We start from the raw sequence: 20,461 nt of genomic DNA on the forward strand, positions 1-20,461 counted from the left end.
CAATTATCATATTTTGATATTTTTTTTTTTCTATCTTGTCCTACATCACATGTGTTTCTCTACAGACAAGTCAGCTATCAATCTCCCACTTGAACAATTATCAACCACATGTGTATATCGGGTGTCAACAAAAGTTGTCAGAATGGTCGGCGCCCGCCTGGCCTAAGGCCTAACTCCGTCCCCTCTTTCTAGGAAGAACAGGGGAGATGATTGCTTCCTAATAAAGTAATAAGCATGCCTCTTTTATCTACTTGTTCCTTCCTCTTCCTTTCCTCCTCCTCCTTCAAAGTTTGATGCCTGAAAGGCAACAAATAATCAATAAAAGAGATATTTTGAAATTAATAGAAGAGTAAGACCAAAAGCTTTTAAGTGCCCTGCAGTTAAACTTCATTTTCATAAAAATAAATATTTATTTTTTATTCTTTCAAATAATTGCTACAACACTTCCTAATACGCCATCAACAGAAGACTCCACCACCCACTTTACATGAATTCTATTTCAAGTTGGGCCACACAGCATATATGCATAGAATCCTCTAAACTGTAAACTTAATCTGCATCACAAATATTAATCCACGCCCTTTTTGTATTTGCAAGTGATTATATATATACATAAAGATTTCAATATTGACCAAGAGCAGAGCAGAACTATGCGAGGAGATGAAAAGAAGAATATTCCCATGACAGAAATCAAAGTTGGTGTGGGTGGACCATCAGCCCACTATCTGATGTCAAGAGTTGAAAGATGATTATAACAGAAAGGTAAAGCTGCCATTCAACAACACAAGTGATAACTCATGACAATGTGCACATGAATGGAATCTATGGATGTCGTATGTATGAATTAAGATCACCTGTCATCGCTTCCATCAACTTCATCCAACTAAATCTTGATGCAGACTTCTTCTAGTGTTTGTTGTTGTGGAGGATATTATTAGACTGCTGAAATTTGAAAATCATATAAACACACGTATATATATCAATGTCAGAGATTGCAGATCATACTGCAGTGGAATCGGGATTGCACTTGACAACCATAACGAAATCGCCATGTAAGTGAGTGGCACTTGTGAGAGGTGGTGGGGCTATGTGTAATCTACTAATGGTCTTGAAGGTGAATTGCACAATGTTCTTTATATAAGGAATACCTTTCATACTAAAGAAGTACAGATCAGAAATAGGAGCCATGGCAAAGGCCATTCTTCTTGCTCTTCTTAAAGTACTGATGATCATAATATTTGCTGGTTGGATTGCTCTGTGGCTTCTAAAGCCTACTAATCTGTGGACAAGAAAATGGAAAGGAGCTGAAGATAGTGCTAGGCACACAGTGTTTGGCTATTACGGTATGTACTTGGAGTCACCATCTGAATTGGTTTTTGCTTAGTGCTAAATCGTCTTTTTTATATATATTAATCTACACACTTACTCTCTGGCATGACAACATCAGCTATCAATTTATAGAATCAAGCAAGAGATGTCATTTGCGTGCTCATTCTTACTGAAAAACATAAAACATTCATGATTGCAAAATTGCAGATGTTGGTATCAATGCTTATATTAGTATAATACTGAATGCACTGCAGGTCTCAACTTTGCTGTATTCACATTTCCTCCTATTGCCGTGACCATAATTGGATTAGTTTACTTGGATTTGGTTACGAAGGAGCCTCCTCGAAGCAGGTAATATAGTTGTGAAATTAGATCTGTATCTCTAGAAATCAATGGCTTACTGTTCCTTATGATTAACATGGATGACAGACCAGCAAGGAGTGCAACTGTTGGTTTCTCAAATCCTGTGGTGGTAAACAGCTTTGTGGGAATTTTATCTAGCTTAGAGATTCTGGCAGTGTTTCTCTTTTTCCTCTTTCTAGCTTGGACTTACTACGCCCGCATCAGTAATGACTTCAAAAAGTTGATGCCAGTCAAGTCACTGAAGTTAGATTTGTGAGTTCTAATGATCCTAAATAACATTTGGTGGATACTGAAAATCAAGAGTAACACCATTACTGATGTTTACCTGTATTTCAGATGGCAAATCAAGTATCTAAGAGTGGCCACCCGATTTGGATTGCTTGCAGAAGTCTGCCTGGCTTTGCTTCTTCTTCCTGTTTTGAGGGGCTTGGCCATTTTCCAGTTAATTGGAATCCAGTTTGAAGCTTCAGTACGATACCATATATTGCTTGGGACGTCAATGATATTTTTTTCCACAATTCATGGTGCAAGCACTTTGTTCATCTGGGGAGTCAGCCGCCATATTCAAGATGAGGTATTCTATTTCCTTTCTGTTTCCCCTCTTGAAACAAAATTTGTAGTCTGTTTCATTGGTTCAATTTGCATTTTTGTGATTGAATTTGGTATCTTCTGTTGTTAACATCCAACCTATCCTTTTCTTCTCTGTTTTAATCCTTTGCTATGAGTTTTCAATAACAGATATGGAGATGGCAGAAAAAAGGACGGATATACCTGGCAGGAGAGATTGCTCTTGTTACAGGACTGGTAATCTGGATCACGTCACTTCCTCAAATAAGGAGGAGGAGATTTGAAATATTCTACTACACACACCATCTATACATAGTCTTCCTAATATTCTTCTTGTTCCATGCTGGAGATCGGCACTTCTACATGGTTTTTTCTGGGGTATTTCTCTTTGGTCTTGACAAGCTACTTCGAATCTTACAATCAAGACCACAAAGTTGCATTCTCTCAGCACGAATATACCTAATCCCCAGCAAAGCCATAGAACTTACGCTGCCAAAGGATCCAGGTAATCTTTTCAGCCTTCCCCGTTACAATCATGCATATTAGTGTTATGGCAGTAAAACTTCTCTCATCAAACATCTTTCATACTAATTGCAGGATTGAAGTATACCCCAACAAGTGTTATATACATGAAGATACCAAGTATTTCCAAGTTTCAGTGGCATCCCTTCAGTATCACTTCTAGCTCAAATATTGATGATCACACGATGTCTGTTGTAGTAAAATGCAATGAGGGCTGGACAAGTTCTCTCTATGACATGATACAAGCAGAGCTAGATTCAGATACAGGTGCTATGAACTGTATACCTGTGTCAATTGAAGGCCCTTATGGACCTGCTTCACTGGACTTCCTAAGGTTTGCAAAAAAGAACCTAGTATTGCAGACAAGAAGAATTTACTTGAACTGATAATGAACTAAGGATGATTTTCGAGATTGTCATTTGTTAAGAATTTTTTGCAGGCATGACAGCCTACTTCTGATTGCCGGTGGAGCTGGGATAACCCCATTTCTCAGCATCATAAAGGAAATTGCTTCCATAAGCAGCAGCAGGTATAGATTCGCCACACAAGTTCAGCTCATCTATGTCGTGAAGAAGTCGCAAGATGTTTGCCTGTTAAACTCAGTTTCTTCTCAACTTCTGAATCAGTCATCCACACAGTTGTCTCTAAATCTAAAAGTTTACGTGACACAGGAAGAGAGTTCTAATGCAACAGTGATAGGATTAGTGAATAACTTTTCTCTAGCGAGAACAGTTAACTTTAGCACCGAATGTTCAAATTATGCAGTGCATGGACTAGATAGTTCAATTTTGATGGCTGCCATGGTCGCATTATCCTCCATTAAGTTCTTAGTTTCTCTTATTTTCTTTAATCGCATTTTTGTTCCCACTGAAATGAAGAGTCCTGCCTCACAAAAGATGGTTGTTCCGTCAGAAAACAAGGCCTCAAAAGAGAAGACTCCCTCTTCAGTTGTTGATCTACTTCTCCTAGCTTCTTTCATCGTAGCTCTTGCTTGCAATACTTTTGTAGCAATTATCTTGAGATGGAAAAGGCTCAAGAAAGATATTCCAGCAGTGTCTCCAAAACAAGGTAATAAAGCCACAGAATTAGTAGGTTCAGTGGAGGCAAGAAGTACTGTTGAGGAACATGAAATTCATTTTGGAGGAAGGCCTGACTTTCAAGGTATTATTATTCTATCTTTTTCCTACAATTCGGCAACATTCTATTATTTGAAATTTCTGCTTCCAATTACAGTTTGTGTAATTGCATGTTGTAAACAGATATATTGTCCAAGTTTCCAAATGAAACTGGTGGATCTGATATTGGAGTACTGGTGTGTGGACCGGAAAGCATGAAGGAGTCGGTCGCATCATTATGCCAGTTGAAGTCTCAGGGACTCAACATTGGTGCCAAGGGAAAGAAACCATACTTCATTTTCCACTCCCTCAACTTCACTCTTTAGCCTCACCATCCATACACACAAATACTTGACAACATGCAAACATTAGCATCTGGTTCTAAATAAAGGATGCCTTCATTCCACTTTGTACATATTTCATCGTGGCATCATTTGAGAAAGGGCTTGAGCAGTTAAGCTGAAAGCTTGTGCATTTAGATAAGTTGAATGGATGGGACTTTATCAAAGTGCTTTGAGGGCCAATCTACAATTCAATCATGGCCGTTTTACAAAATCTCTTGCCCCAATTTCAAAAGAATACTCTTATCTCTACCTCTTATGAGCCAGGCTGAGGAAGATTTGGTAGTTAATAATGAGAGAACACCCTCGTCCACTTTGTCTTGGGACAGGCTATATTAGTATAATGTTCATGTGGCTCTATGATGTACCTTCGCATGGCATTAGTATATCTCAAACTAGGCATTAGTGCTAGTCATTCATGTGTTATGGCTAAAAATTATGTTAATGTTGTGAAGCTTTTTCGCCAAACTGCAATTAAATCCTAATCCAAAGGGAGAATCCAGTGTAGCAGCCAATAAGACATTTCAAGGACAATTAGCTCCTACAATTCTGGCATCTCCACAATACCATGAGCAACCCAATATCCAGATTTCAAAAACAATTAGCTTGAAGTTATGGAACTTGGATCATATCCTCATCACCACCTCCCCTGCTCCGGCCATTAATCCCCAACAAAGAAACAAACAAAAAGGACAATCATTCAGTTTGGATCCTTTCTTTCCTTCTACCATGGACATGCCATAAAAATCAAGTTAGTTTCACTATCTTGGGATATTCTTGAGAACAACTGAGGTATCTTGATCAATTTAGCTCCGCTTATTAGTTTAAACCAGCTGAACTTCGACAAGAACTCATAACAGTGGGATACGGGTTCAAATCAAAGGCAGAGACACGGATACTTGCTTCCTTATCTTTGATTCTCTAGTGGAAAATTATCAAACACAACTTAATACACAAATGGAAGCAAGATAAAGAGCCATATATTATCACCAGAAGTCATAATTGGATTGGCTTTTAAACAGGAACCTTCTTTTTCAATTGTCATTATATTTCTCTGTAGCCACTGCAAACGGCAAGGATAAGACAGTCACTGTTGCCAATGGGAATCTTGCAAGCAATAAATGATAAAAAAGGGTCCTCCTTTACTCAGTCATGAGCTGGACTTGGTCCAGTCTGAATTATGCCTGGTTAACAAATGATCCACCGCACTACAAACGCTGCCTTACAAAGTTGCTTGCCTCTTAATTCATTGACCATGTAGTGAAAAATTAAGAAGGCATATTTAATTTAAGATCCCTAAAAAGAAAATGGGACAGCCAACTTGCCTTGATTTATTATGTACAGTCAACGTTCTTATAGGAAAGCTAAAACTTGATTGATCAAAGATATTATCTTCAGAGGAGACTTTTCTCACTCGATCCAAAAAAGCTAAACATGTAGGATGAGGATTGCTTGGCCAAAGATCAAGTCCCACAAACTAATGGGGTCTTGCACATCAGTAATCACACCTCTCACTTTGAGAGGGAAAGAGAGTGTTTTCTTGCATGGCCCCATCTTGCACCAAACAATAGGACCACACAAATGTTTCTCTTACAACATGAATGGTGACTCCACATTCTAATTTGAAACACAGTCCATGTCTGCCCTTGCCAATTCTATCATCCAAGGAATCTGAGGAGATAGAAGGGCTTTTACATTGCGTAAAGAGTTCCCAAGTCATCTGTCCACTCTATATTTCTATATATTTTGTTTCTTTGGAATGGTTCAATTCTTATATTTTATTAGAGATGAGGATCAAAGACCATTAGTCAGAGAAAAGTTTCCGGGCTACTTGTATGCATAAAGTGAAAACTAAGGAAACCTCCTCCGAATGTTTATTTACGTGAGTAGAACAAACTCAGGATTATTCTCAGACGAATGTTTTACTAGTCTTTATTAAATTACAAATGCTATATGGAAAAAAAAAAAAAAAGACTAGCAGAAAATCTCCAGGGATACTGCTTGAGTTTGAACTCTGGACATAGCAGCCATAATTTACCAGCAGTGGATTATCAAAGGTTTAAAAATGAAAATTTTCAATATTTAATGCCAAAACTCAATCAAATTAAGGTGCCAAAATTTCAATACCTACCACCACAAATTCAACCAAGAAAAAAATTAATAAAAGAACTATATTCACACCTGCGGTTCATCTAGCGTTAGAGCCACCTCTTCACCGCCATGATTACTACCATCACCGACTCTGCCACCACTAGCCAAAACATTCAACAACTCAGCAGGTGCGGCAGCCACATCTTCCCCGACCAAAATTGCCACCACCTCCCGCATACTAGGCCTCCTTTGGGAATCAGGATGGCAACAAACCAATCCAAGCTTCAACACCAACTCCATTTCCTCTGCCACAAACTCCCCCTTCATTCTTTCATCCACTGCCTCGACCACCTTCCCTGTAGCATACAGATCTCTCACCACGTCAATCAGCACTGAATCCTCATCCTCGTTTGATCCCATTTCTACCGGCTTTCTACCACAAACCACCTCCAATATCACAACTCCAAAACTATAGACATCACTTGCTGATGTTGCTATAGCCATTGTTGCCATCTCAGGAGCCAAGTATCCCAATGTACCAACTACTCTAGTTGTATTAGGTACTTCATTGTGACTATAAAGTTTTGCAAGGCCAAAATCTCCAAGCCTGCCTCGCATATCTGAATCTAACAATATATTGCTTGATTTAACATCCCTGTGCACAACTACCTTTTCCCAGCCATGATGGAGATAGTTTAATCCTTCAGCTACATCAGCAAGGACTTGGCGGCGTTGTTGCCAGTTCAATAGCTTCTTAGGCTTGTGGAATATGTAACGATCGAGGCTGCCATTGGGCATGTAATCATAGACAAGCATAAGCTCACTGGCTTTTCTACACCAGCCTCGCATTTGAACTAAGTTCTTATGTTGCAGCCTGCCCATGCTCGATATTTCAGCCATGAACTCTTTTAGGCCTTGTTTAGAGTCATGATTCACGCATTTGACAGCAATATCAGAATTGTTTGAGAGAGTTCCTCTGTACACTTTCCCAAATCCACCTGAGCCCAAAAGCTGATCTATGGAGAATCCATTAGTGGCTTGACTTAATTCTCCATAGGAAAATCTATGAGGCCAATATTCAAGCTCCCAATCTTCAATCTCATCCTCTTCTGAATCTCTCAACTTCTGCTTATACCAAAACCAAGAAACCACAAACACGCAAATCACAAACAAAACAACACAGCCAATCGTTATCCCAGCAATAGAGCCAGCTGACAACGAATTCGACGAAGATGGTAGGCTAAAAACAGGCAAATTCGTAACATTTATATCTCTAGCAACACCTGTATCACTAAAACTCCAAGCTAAAATCCTTTGCGCTTCAACCCAAGTAGTTTTTGAAGCGGAAAACCCCACATACATCTCCTCAGAAGTATAATTCGCAATCACAGGATCTTTAAAACTAAGTATCGGCACAGATGGGCGAGAAACACCAACAGGGGCTACAGTAACATTAATCTGAAAATTAGGCCCGTCGAAATCAATCCACGCTCGGACATTCTGACCATTTCCCATACTGACAGGCACAAAGCCAGCAGAAGAATTGTATCCACCGGGCTTAGTTAAAGAAGACACAGGGTTGTTCAAATCAATACCAATATGATTCCTATCAGGATCATTAAATTCTGGGTTCTGCCCAGTATCAAATTCAACAGCTAAAAGTGGCGCCGCAGAGGATACAGTTGTATTGGTAAAAAGACCAAAGTATTGGCCAGGAAAAGCACCAGGTGGGTTAGTCCAGTTAGAGAGAACAAAAGCAAGACCAAAGCCAGGACTTGAAGCAATGTTAGGCAATATGGAGAAGACAAAAGAAGTTGAAAAGGAAAAGAGAGTCGTTGTTGAGTTCTGGGTTTGTTTCATCTTGATTTTTGTCGGATAAAAAGCACGTCCAATTGAGTTCTGGTTGGTATCGTTGAGGAGTCTGATCACCGAGGTGTCGACTCCGGCATCTGGGATTAGAGTGACTCCAGGGTTTGTGGCATTGAAGGAGTTAAAGAGGAAGTCAAGGCCAAAACTGGGATAGAAGAAAAGGAAGAGGAGGAGAGGTGATCGCAGCATCCCAATAGATTCCGGTGGCCGGAGGAGAGACTTGAGGAGGGATGTAGTTGGGGTTGAAATTGTAAGCACGAGTATAAATAAAAAAATAGGAGTCATTATTGACTATTTATTGATTAAAGGAACCGAGTGTTGAGAGTTAATGCTTTCTTTGTGATTAGGTGGGTTTTGACTCTCAACATCTCGTTTTGTCTCGCTTTATGCTTTTCTCCATTATTTATTGTATTATTGACATTTGTGTTAATTGAATATTAAGTAGCTTTTCGTATATGTTTTGTAGTGTTTTTTTTTTCTCAAGTTAAAAATTTTTTTTTTTTTGAAGTTGGATATTGAGTTTAATGGGTTCAAACTTAAATCTTAACTTTTTTATTATCTACTAGTTAATGCCTGATAAATATATTCTGAAATTTTTATAAACTTAATTGAATTGCATATTTAAAATATTTTTTCTAGATTAATGTGAGTGTTCGGGTAGTTTGTGCGCACCTCAATTAATCTCATGGACCCTGAAGTTAACGACCATATAAACTTTCAGTGACCTTGAGGTTGTGGGATTCAAACTTGTAACCTTTAAGAAACAAATTTAATGTCTGATTAATTAAACTATATTTCTCAGAGTTAATTGCATATTTATTATTGTTGCATATTTATTATTGATTTGTTGAGTTATTGTTGTGTTTGATCATCTTCTTCTTTCTTTAGTCTTCTTTAAATAAGGAAAATTATAAAAAAAAATTGTCAGGCAACCACCAATCATCTTCATTCTTTCTAATTTTAAAAATGCACTACTTCTCCACTACTTCACGTAACTTGTTAGTTTTCCTTTAACAAATCTTAACCATTTCTACTCTATATATTCTAATCTTCCTTGTATTTGATCCAATTCGTCATTCTCGTGTAATATTGGTTAAGTTCATAACCAAACCATGTTCTTAATTTGGCCTAAATTATATTTTTATCAAGTCCGGTTGATTATTAAGTATGTCTTTCTTGTCTTTCAGCCTAGATTACATCTTTATTAATTTTATTGTATAAAATGTATTCCTCTTTTAAACACCCCATTAATGACATAAAAAATAGGAATTAATGGGTAGGGAGATTGGTTTTTCTCTTCCCAAGATAATTTCAAATCTTCATTCAGAGTCTGTTTGAGAGTGTGGTTGCCGTTGCTTTTCAAAAAACTTTTCGTGTTAAAATGCATCAAAGTGATGTTTTTTTATTTTTTAAAAATTATTTTTAAGATCAGCGCATCAAAACGATCTAAAATATATAAAAAAAAATTAATTTTTACCAAAAAAAAAATTTGAGAACACGATTTGAACCCCGTTCCCAAACATTTTTTCCTCTTTATTAATCTTTCATGTGGATTTAAATTTCAAGCTCTCTTTTTCCTCTTTAGTACATGTGAAAAATCTCATACTTTCTTTTTTCTCTTTGTTTCTTCACTTGTTCACATAATTTTCCTTTTTGTTTTTCTTTACAAACCCTTAAGAATGTAAAAAGAAAGTGACCCCAAATCCTCAAACAAAGAGATCAGGATGAAGTCCCTCCTCGTCTTTTTGTTCCCCAAATGGCAGCAATCCCACTCGTCTATAAAGCATTGTTCCTTTCTTCTTACCAAAAGTTCTGTCCTCTTTAACTTCTTAATTCTTCTTCTGGCAAAGCTCTATCACTCCAATCTTTATTTTATCTACATACCCGACCTGAAAAGTGTGTTGTTGTTGCTGTTTTTAAAATGTTTTTTTTTTTAAAAAATATCAAATTGATTTTTTTATGTTTTTATTGTGTTGATATAAAAAAAATTAAAATCATGAAAAAAAAATTATTTTAATATTTTTTCAATTGAAAAATACTTTTGTAAAAGTATTATGTACCGTATTTACAAATACACTTTAAACTAAAGCCAATTATCATGGCATAATGAAAAAAAAATTCATGTGTATTACCCTACTATATTAAATAAACTTGGAAAAAAAAATTTAAAAATATCATTGTTTGAATGAATAGTGTTTTTTTTCTCAATTCAACTTTTTTTTTGTTTTTTTTCTCTTTCAATTTCATCCCTTTTTTTTTTAATTTCTTTCTTATACTTTTTTTATAAGATTTTTACGTTTTGTCTTTTTTATTAATTTATTGAAGAAGATAAGGTGTGAAATCTGAAAAGCTAAATAATCCAAAACTACCCTGAATTCTAGATCAAACTAAACTTATTTCTTAAACTTTAATTTCTTTTTTTTATTAACATGGATGTCTAGGCCAGCTTGCGCGCACCTCGACTAATTTCTTATTCTTAAACTTTAATTTCTTATATGACTAAAAAAAATAGATCTTTCTGTTCAGATTTTAATCCCTACTTGATTTTTTTTTTTATCAATTTGTGTATTTTCATGACACGTGATCTATTGTTAAGAAAATTAAGGAGAAAGCCTAGCTTTTTAGCAAGAATAATTCAATGTATAATTAATTGAATTGATTTTTCTAAGTTCCAAACGCTTAATCACAAAGGAAGGGACTATCACGAACCCTGAATGAAACTAGTCTTATTTTTTAAAAAGATGTGAGGATATTCAGGTAAAAATAAAAAAAAATGATCATTTTGCATAATTGACAACCGATCTTTTATTTATTTAATTATGGTTATTTTTTATATGATTTAATTTTGTAACTTTGACACCCCATCTTTTGATCTTTCACTTTTTTTCCAAGTGGTACAAATTAGACACTTGGATGTGCATGCATCGTTTACTAGACATGGATCCTGTGAAAAAGGAATTTAAGTTTCTATCTTAATGCTGTTCTTTCTTTTTCTTTCAAGGAAAAAGAAAGTTCAACATGTTGTCTCCTTCATCAATTTGCATATGAAAGCAACTCTTTGACCACTTTGCATTAATGGCAAGAGGATACAAACCCGCGTTGAAAGCGTCTGCGGTCAACTTTTTTAAGGTATTATTAAAGTTTATTTGTTTTTGTATTTTAAAAATATTTAAAAAATAATAATTTTTTTTAATCAAATTATTATTTTTTTTGATATTTTTAGGTTATTTTGGTGTGCTGATTTCAAAATTAAATCTTAAAAGATAAAAAAATATTAAAAAAAATAACAAACGAACAAACTTTTTTAGGGTATTATTAAAGTTTACTTGATATTTCTAAATAAAAATCACTTTTAAAAGCAATCGCTACTACAATAACAAACGGGTTACAAATAACCTAAAAACATAAAAAAAAAATTGGCACAATTCTAAATGGGCTCTATGTCATCAAGCTTATTGATTGCTTGGATTGATGCTTCCTATTTTCGAATGTTTATGAGTATGGTAATGATTGCGGTTCAAAGTATTTTTTATTTAGAAATGTATCAAAATAATATTTTTTTTATTTTTAAAAAATTACTTTTTACATCAACACATCAAAATGATCTAAAAACATATAAAAAAATTAAATTTTTAAAAAACATGATTTCCACTATATTTCTAAACGTTGTTCCGCGTTAAAGCTTTTACATTACAAGTTCAAAGAATTGTTCAAAAGCATTGGCTTGAATATTTGAAAATTACATCGAGAATTTTGAAAAAAAAGGGGACCAGCTACTATTTATTAGATGCATATTGTCATTTTGACATACATGTTAGGGATTCCGTCACCCCCATGCGCGGACCGGGGGTGTACTGATAGTTACTCATCGGAGGGTTAAAGCACACTGACACAATATTTTACGTGGTTCGGCAAAACCGCCTACATCCACGGGAGAGAGTCATTGTATTAGAGATAGAGAAAGGTTTACAAAAATACATGGAGGAGGATCACTCAACTCCCAGTTCACACACGCTGCTGCATATGGCAGCAGGGCTGCTGCCCATGGCAGCAGCTCCTCTTTCTCTCTTATTCTCGTCACTTCACTCTCACAATTCTCTCTCAAAACACTCTCACATAATATGCCTCCTTTATAGGCATCAAGTGCTAAGCATCTCCAGCACATGGAGGGAACAATCAAGCCATAATACATGGCATGAATTATGCCGTAATTCATGCTTCCACTTGGCATTCCACTAAGCATAGTGGTGGGTAGGTCATTTGCCACAATAATGGCAATTTCCTAACAATCACCCCCTTTGCCATTTATGTGGGCAATTGTCCTTTTGCTTCTTCAGCACAAGCTTGCATTTTGCAGCTCTTCCAAGCTTTCATTTTGAGAGCGTCTTCAACATTCCCCTTCGAGCGTATCAACCATGCTCGGTCCGGAATGATTTTTCAAGCCTTACACCAAGGCTTACAACACCCCCTCAAACGGATATTCTAAGTGCGACGGTCATTGAGTATTTCAATGTGATCACAAGCTCACCACTCTTCCAAGAGTTTACTCATCCAGGAGTTGCGCCTGCCCTCTGTTCCACCCTAGGAACCACGCCTTACTTCTCCGTGAGTCTCTCGCTCTTAGTCGTAAGAGTCCAGGTAGCTCTCCACCTTTAACCATGGGGGCAGCCCATAAAGGTTGATCCATATCTGTCTTCATACTCCGAGTATTACAATGCCATTACCGAGCTCACCACCTTGACAAGAGTCAACTCGTTCTCGGAACCTGCGCATGCCCTTCTGCTTCTTCATAGCAGCCGCGTCTTAATGCTCCACAAGTCACACACTTATTGTCCAAGGCAAATGTCTTCTAGCTCATTGATCTTTAGCATGGGGGCAATATCCATGAAAGTCAATCCTGCATTTATCTCCATACTCATCATAGCCACTTCATTGGCTATCCATACACTTGTCCACTTGTATCTAGCCATCACATCGGCTTTGGGGCGTTCTGAACTGAGCTCATATCATGGCCCACACACCTTCTCCTTAGGTGTCTCCGCTCGTCGTCATGCGGCGGTCTGAAATGGGGCTCCTATCGCGGCCCTCACACCTTCTCTAAGGCGTCTTCGCCCGTTGCCATGGGGCGGTCTGATCTTGGGCTCATATCAAGGCCCTCACACCTTCTCTAAGGTGTCTTCGCCCGTTGTCATAGGGCAGTCGCATCCTCCTTCAGCTGAGATGCTTCAAAGTGGCTTCAAAAGTCTCTACCACCATGTGCACTATGGGAGAGATTACTGCCACTGACTACATAGAAAGAGAAAGTTGCGGTATACTCCTCGCAATCCTCCACCTCGATTTCTATGTTTGGAGCTTCTGTGCCTTTCTGCTTGACAGCTCCACCTACACCAACTCTCTTTGGTGTCTTCGCCTTTCATCATAGGCGGTTGCCTTGTATCATAGGCATTTGCACCCCCTCAATTAGGTGCCTCTGCAACAGCTCTCTTTCCATCCTTGCATGCATTGGAAAGGTCTTCGCCTGTTGTCTTCATTAAGAGCACAAAAGACTTCCTGTTGTACAAACTTTAACAGTCTCTGCTCTGAGCTTCATCTGGGAACACTTCTTCTCCTTGCACCTGTTGTCTCATTACAGTACCTCGTTGGATCTTACGGGTACTCATGCACAATCTCCGTGTGCCCTCGTGCAATTTCTGTTCTCCAGATTTTTCCCCTATTCCTTGCTTATGTTTGACAGCAACTCATCCTGTCATAACACCTATCCAAGTCAAAATAGGGTGTCAATCTTTATCCCCTTGCTGTATTTCTCTTCCATTATCAGGGTCTTCATAAATTCTCCCCTTGAGAAATCACAGTCACCGAATCTAACTTCTTTGGAGAAATCACCACTTCATCAGATCCTTGATCATACGGAACCTAAATGTTCCCTTGTGCCGCCATCCTGCTAGTCTTCAACTGTTTCATTACAAACTGCTATATATACGAAAATAGTACCGTATGGATAATCCTTCCACTAAGCAAGTTCCCCAGGAAAGATTGGAGGGGTCACACTGGTCCCGCTTAAAACCCAATCTCCTAGACAGAACTTCTTAGGCCATATCTATCCATCGTACTGTCTTTCCGTATATACAACCATTTGCTAGCTTTGTTGCGGCTTTCCTTTACAAGTGATCTGGAATATACTGGTTTAATACATGATTTCTCAACATCTGGCGAGACTACCAGTTCTTAGATTCGTCAAGATTGGTCTTCATCAGTTTTCACTCTACACCTCTAATTGTCCACTTGATCGGGTGTCCAGAGTGTCCCAATTTTGCCTTCCTTCAAGGCAGCTAAAATTCTCTCCACTTAGCAGTTCAGCACATGTAATTGGGTAAACATGTGTGACATGTTCTTCTTCATCTCCATCGACCACCATGATGACCTTCAGATGCCTCCTGATCGGGCAATCTCTTTTGTTAATTCACCACCGCCATTTTTGGTCTCAAATCTCAACGATCGGACCGTACCATTGCATTCGGAATGATCAAATTAGCTGGAAACAAGTCTGCAATCGTCCAAATCGCATTTCAGACGGCTAAGATTTGATCAAAACAATTCTGGCCTGATGAGCGGCCCAGATTCAATCTCAGATCCGGTTGCACGTAGACTCTGCTGCACAGAAACTTATCCCTCGGCTCGCGGCTCGGCTCAGCTTCAAAACGGCTCGGCTCGGCTCGCGGCTGATGATGTGGCAGGTGGGTCCCACTTTGCTGACGTGTCTGCTGACTGGTCGATGACGTGTCTAATGACCTGGCATGCCTACTGTGCATGCTGACATCACAATTACATCATGCTGATGTCATCCCTGGCATGCCTACTGTGCATGCTGACATCACAATTATGTCATGCTGACGTCATTCATATCCGAGTCAGCCATGTGGGTCGGGTCAACTGGTATTCGGGTTGGGTCAGCCCATCCGGGCGAAGAAGACGCGTGGCACGCGTGGGGCGCGTCTGCGCGCGTGGGCAAACGCCCTGCCGGAGAGTGATGGAGAGTGCGACCATGTCCGACGTCCGATTTTGACGCCGTTTTTACCAGTGGCTTCGTCTCGGCCTCCTCTACACAGTGGTATGGTCAAAACACAATTTTGACAACTTTCATTTTTGAGCAAAATCAAACACCCCTTTAAACCATGTGCTCTGATACCAATTGTTAGGGATTCCGTCACCCCCATGCACGGACCGGGGGTGTACTGATAGTTGCTCATCGGAGGGTTAAAGCACACTGACACAATATTTTACGTGGTTCGGCAAAACCGCCTACATCCACGGGAGAGAGTCATTGTATTAGAGATAGAGAAAGGTTTACAAAAATACATGGAGGATGATCACTCAACTCCCAGTTCACACACGCTGCTGCATATGGCAGCAGGGCTGCTGCCCATGGCAGCAGCTCCTCTTTCTCTCTTCTTCTCGTCACTTCACTCTCACAATTCTCTCTCAAAACACTCTCACATAATATGCCTCCTTTATAGGCATCAAGTGCTAAGCATCTCCAGCACATGGAGGGAACAATCAAGCCATAATACATGGCATGAATTATGCCGTAATTCATGCTTCCACTTGGCATTCCACTAAGCATAGTGGTGGGTGGGTCATTTGCCACAATAATGGCAATTTCCTAACAATACATGCTTAGCTTCTTACTTGTACGACTCAATTAATGGCCGGAATAATGATCGGCCGTAGATTCCTCTTATTTTATGGTCGGATTGCGAATTGCCAAATTCAATCATTTTTCCTACCTACGGTGTGTAATTCAAGCAAATTCCTATTATATGGGTCTCATGGTACGTCGAGGCTTCTTACCTTATGGTCTAAGACTGAAAACCAGAATTAGGGCACGGAGCGGATTCTCATTATTTGAATTACAATTTTCTTGATTCTCCTAATTACGGTTAAAGCTCAAAATTGGCACACCATGACCTCTTCAAAAACGCAATTAAAAAGGTTTATAGAGGGATTGAGCGATCCATTAGTAGAAGTTCTAGTTTCCAAATCACCTCTGATCTTGGTATATATTTTTTGAGTCCCTGTTATTCATAAGAAAGTTTCTAAGAGCACTTAGGTAGCGTTTTAAAACGTCTAAATATTGTTTCTGTACCAATAGAAATACCACTGGAATCGAATGAGTATTTTTTTTGATTTGGTATACCTTTTTTATTTGTAAATCCATTAATTATTATATTATCTATGGAATGACTGACAAAACAAGAATCACCAGGAAAATTTTTAATGTGGAGTAATCGTCTATAAACTTGTCGGTAAAAATTATGTTGATTAATCAGTTTTTTTTTATTAATGTGGGTGTCCGGGTTGGCTTGTGCACATCTCGACTAATCCAACGAGTCCTAAAGTTAACTATCATGTAAATCTCCAGTAGCCCTGAGATTTGTGAGATTCGAACTGGTAACCTTTAAAAAAAAAACCTTATAGTCTAATCAATTGAACTACATCTCTCCAGATTTGATTAATTAGTTTTTAACTCGATCGGTTGTAACCTTTTAAATAACCGAACTATCTATGAGATGTAGTGGAACAATTACTGTCTAACAATCAAGAGGTGGCGGTGCCAACTGCGAGTTGTTCAAATAAGGAAACTTCTTAATAGAAAGTTGAAGTTTAACTTCTTAAGAGTTGACTTTTGGCGTGGTCAGTGGTGGAGGACTGGAGGGGTTATTCCTTGTGGGCATTTGAAGAAGATTCTATTCAACCATTTCCCACTGGATTTGTCAATGCCGTGGAAGAGGTACGGAACCAGAACCAATCCCTTGATTTCTTTTATTCTCTTTTTTGGGGCCCAAAGAACTTATTCTTGTAAATTAGCCCCTCCTTGAGTTAATTTTCTATATTTCCACAAACCCATGTCAGTCCTTTTCATGTATGTTTCTTTTCCTCTCTTTTTTTGCCTTTTGTTTTTTGGCTTTGGAGTGCCTATAATCTTCCATTTTAACGTTCTTTAGTGGACTATTCCTTAGCGTACAATTCCATTCCTCGCAGAATTTGCTATATTTGTTGAATTGAAACCAATCAAAATCTCGGCGGCTGTCCTGTTTATGGCAGACTAATAAACATGTCAACACGAACCAGTCAGCTTAAAGAGGCAATTCCAAGCCCCCCTAGGGTATGGACGAATGTAAATGTAATAATATATATATATATATATATATATATATATATATATATATATATATATATCAACGGGGGTAATTCCCAGCTCCTTCACTATTCATACTACCCCATTATTATTATTTTTTTAAGAAAAGCTTTACGTACCAATTTTTTTATTAAATCATTTTTAGGTTTTTTTACCTCCTCTACTAAAAGAACCGGGTATTTCACTGTTTGTATGAGCTGCCCTGCCCTGTTTTTTATTCTTTTCTTTTCTTTTCTTTTAAAACTTTGTCTTTCATTTTTTTATTAAATCTTTTTAGATTTTTTTTTTAATTTTATTCTTCAATATTATATTGATCTTGACTTGATCTTCATAATTTAATTCATTTTGCTTTTTATAAGGCTGTCACAGTCTCAAATAGATATCTCAATATTTAGTTATTGATTAATTTTATTAGCGCTTATTTTTGTTATTATATCATTAATAAAAAATAGTTAAAAAAAACAAACAAAGTTGTTAAACCCAGTAGAGTTCATAACTTGAACCGTGTATTTGAAGGGTTAAGCTACGAAGTTCGGGTCAATCTAATATGTCATCATCTCAATATTTAAAAAATATGTCATCTTAAAAAAAAAAATTAAAGTTAAACCACACTTTTTACTAGTCGTCTGAGTTGTTTTTGGATTCGCCAAGTCGACTGGGTCATGTCACAACAACTTCTATGCGAGTTAGTTTTAAACCCAGGCTAAACAAGGAATTGAATTGAGAAGTTTCAAAGTTAATCCGTTAGATCGGGCCTTTTTTTCTCTTTTTTAAAAAATTTTTTTTAAAAAAATTCCATCTTTCAATTGTTTTCTTTTTTATTGAATCTTTTTTTACTATTTTTTTTCAATTTTATCCTTCAATATTTGATTAATTTTGAGTTAGTCTTCATAATTTGTTTCGGTTTGTTTTCCATGAGGTCATCACAGCCTCAAATAAATATCTAGTATTTTGATTGGTGTTCAATTTTATAAATGTCTATTTTTGTTATCATATTAATAAGTAAAAAAAACTTCAAAAAAATTGTTAAACCCAATGGAATCCATGTTCTAGGTCGCGAGTTTAACAAGTTAAGTTGCGAAGTCCGGGTCAATCCAATATGTCACCATCTCAATATTAAAATAAAAAAAAGATGTTATCTTAAGTTTTTTTAGATCAAACCATACTTTTTACTAATAATTTGAACTGTTTTGTTACCCAACAAGTAGATTGGATTATATCAAAACAACTTTTAAAACATAAATTAGGTAAGGAATCCGATTGAAAGGTTTTAAAATTAATCCGATAGGTTGGATTCAATAATAGTACCAAATAATTTTCTATCACTTAAATATTTTTTTATATTTAAAAAAAAATTAATTTGACCTGTAATATAACATCACTCAATAAACTAATACACGTATATGAAGTAAAGAAAGCACCACCATTGATGGATTTTCTAGAAAATTTTATAATTTTTTTATATAAATCAATCTCATTGTTTCATCAAGTACTTATCTATATCATACAACTTAAAACTCTAAATGATATAAAGAAACTTAAAATCACCCCTTAGCTGTATCATAACTTATGAGCACTTAATATTGACTATATATAATTATAATATTGTTAATATCATGTCAATAAAAATCAATAATTAAAATTAAAAAATAATAAAATTATATCAAAATTGCGTCAAACTAACTTTATTTTATTAATGAAAATGATAAAATACTTTTTTATCTTTAGACCAAAACAATCAATAATTAAATTTTTTAAAAAAATAAAATCATATCAAAATTACTCAAACTAACTTTATTTTATTAATGAAAATGATAAAATATTTTGTTTATCTTTAGAGCAAAACAATTTTTGATATTCATGATGATAAAAAATGAACCTTTGTTTATTGAATAAAGACAAAATTTTCCTATAATTAATAACATGATATGAAGAATATTATTTTAACCATAGTTTTAAAACTTGGTCCGGCTCGGCGGGTCGACCCGAGGCTAGAACCGGGCCGGGTTGAATAAAAAACAGGGGAAGAAAAAACTTGGTATGACCCGGCGACCCAGTTGACCTGGTAAGACCCGGTCAAAAATCCGGTTGCAACCCGTTGACTTTTGTTTTTTTTTTTTACTAAAACGACGTCGTTTTGATTTTTTTAAAAAAAAATTTACCCGAACAACCGGTTAAAACCCAAAATCCAGGTCTTGGACTAAACCGGGTCTAAAAACTATGATTTTAACTTCCATGTAGTTGTGTCAAGTCACAGCAATCATTGGATCGGTATTCATCTTATTTTTTTCTAGATGATTCCTTATGTCACGCGGTCTAATGCTAAGAATTGAAATTAAAACTTTCAACAATTGGATCAAATTCTTATCACTTATTATTCGAACCTTTATCTGTTAAAATGTAAGTTTGGTCCTCTAAGTTTGCTGCTTTTTTAGTTTAATACTTGAATTTTTATTTTTTTTTCATTTTTTTGGTCAATTGCACATTTTTCTCATAATTTCTTAACAATAAAATAAATTAAAATAATTTTTTTATTTTATAAAATTTATTTTTGACACAACATATTAAAATGATTTAAAATATAAAAAAATTAATTCTAAACAAAATATTTTTAAAATTTTTAGCATATAGTGTTTGGTCCGCATTTTCATAAACTATTTTAAAATAACTAATATACACTTGTAGATCCGTCCATGAGTCACTGAAAATAACAAGGAAACTCTCTTTCCCTTACCGACATGCGGATATTAGGTACCCTACAATCAACTTAAAATATCGTGTTGCCAAGATTATTTCACTCAAAAACAAGGAAATTTGGTTTTCTTTCACAGATGATACCGCGTTGCCACGATTATTTCAGCTTTATATATATATATATATATATATATATAGCTAGCCATAAAAAAAAATAAAAAACATTAAAGTTAGTTGCTGTGGCACAAAACGTGTTCGACACGTGTACGCTATTATACGTTATTGGAAAGATATTATTGTTAGATATGAGAGAAATCAGAGACCCTCAGATCTTATCACTGATTGGAATTTGAAACAAATATATATTATGGTCT

General features: G+C 36.5%; 2 protein-coding genes across 2 annotated transcripts; one reads left to right on the plus strand and one right to left on the minus strand.

The window, feature by feature from the left end:
* Positions 1 to 639: 639 nt before the first annotated feature.
* Positions 640 to 4,652, plus strand: LOC7458053 (ferric reduction oxidase 8, mitochondrial). The gene is made up of 8 exons (XM_024582000.2): positions 640 to 1,343; positions 1,584 to 1,680; positions 1,759 to 1,944; positions 2,029 to 2,266; positions 2,431 to 2,764; positions 2,857 to 3,115; positions 3,221 to 3,942; positions 4,041 to 4,652. The coding sequence occupies exons 1-8, from the start codon at positions 1,187 to 1,189 to the stop codon at positions 4,220 to 4,222; spliced, it is 2,175 nt and encodes a 724-aa protein (XP_024437768.2). The 5' UTR covers positions 640 to 1,186; the 3' UTR covers positions 4,223 to 4,652.
* A 1,488-nt stretch (positions 4,653 to 6,140) lies between these two features.
* Positions 6,141 to 8,540, minus strand: LOC7456905 (L-type lectin-domain containing receptor kinase S.1). Its single transcript, XM_002318631.4, has one exon. It carries the CDS (start codon positions 8,480 to 8,482, stop codon positions 6,413 to 6,415), a length of 2,070 nt encoding a protein of 689 aa, XP_002318667.3. The 5' UTR covers positions 8,483 to 8,540; the 3' UTR covers positions 6,141 to 6,412.
* Between the last annotated feature and the right edge of the window lie 11,921 nt (positions 8,541 to 20,461).

The sequence above is a fragment of the Populus trichocarpa genome, chromosome 12 (genome assembly GCF_000002775.5).
Source record: "Populus trichocarpa isolate Nisqually-1 chromosome 12, P.trichocarpa_v4.1, whole genome shotgun sequence".
In the NCBI taxonomy this organism is placed as follows: Eukaryota; Viridiplantae; Streptophyta; class Magnoliopsida; order Malpighiales; family Salicaceae; genus Populus; species Populus trichocarpa.

Bases quoted from the DNA above. Each gene is read 5' to 3' on its own strand.
- LOC7458053 (XM_024582000.2), top strand. From the start codon at position 1,187: ATGGCAAAGGCCATTCTTCTTGCTCTTCTTAAAGTACTGATGATCATA. The intron at 1,945-2,028 runs GTGAGTTCTAAT...CCTGTATTTCAG, and splicing joins AAGTCACTGAAGTTAGATTT to ATGGCAAATCAAGTATCTAA. The intron at 2,267-2,430 runs GTATTCTATTTC...TTTCAATAACAG, and splicing joins GCCGCCATATTCAAGATGAG to ATATGGAGATGGCAGAAAAA.
- LOC7456905 (XM_002318631.4), bottom strand. From the start codon at position 8,482: ATGACTCCTATTTTTTTATTTATACTCGTGCTTACAATTTCAACCCCA.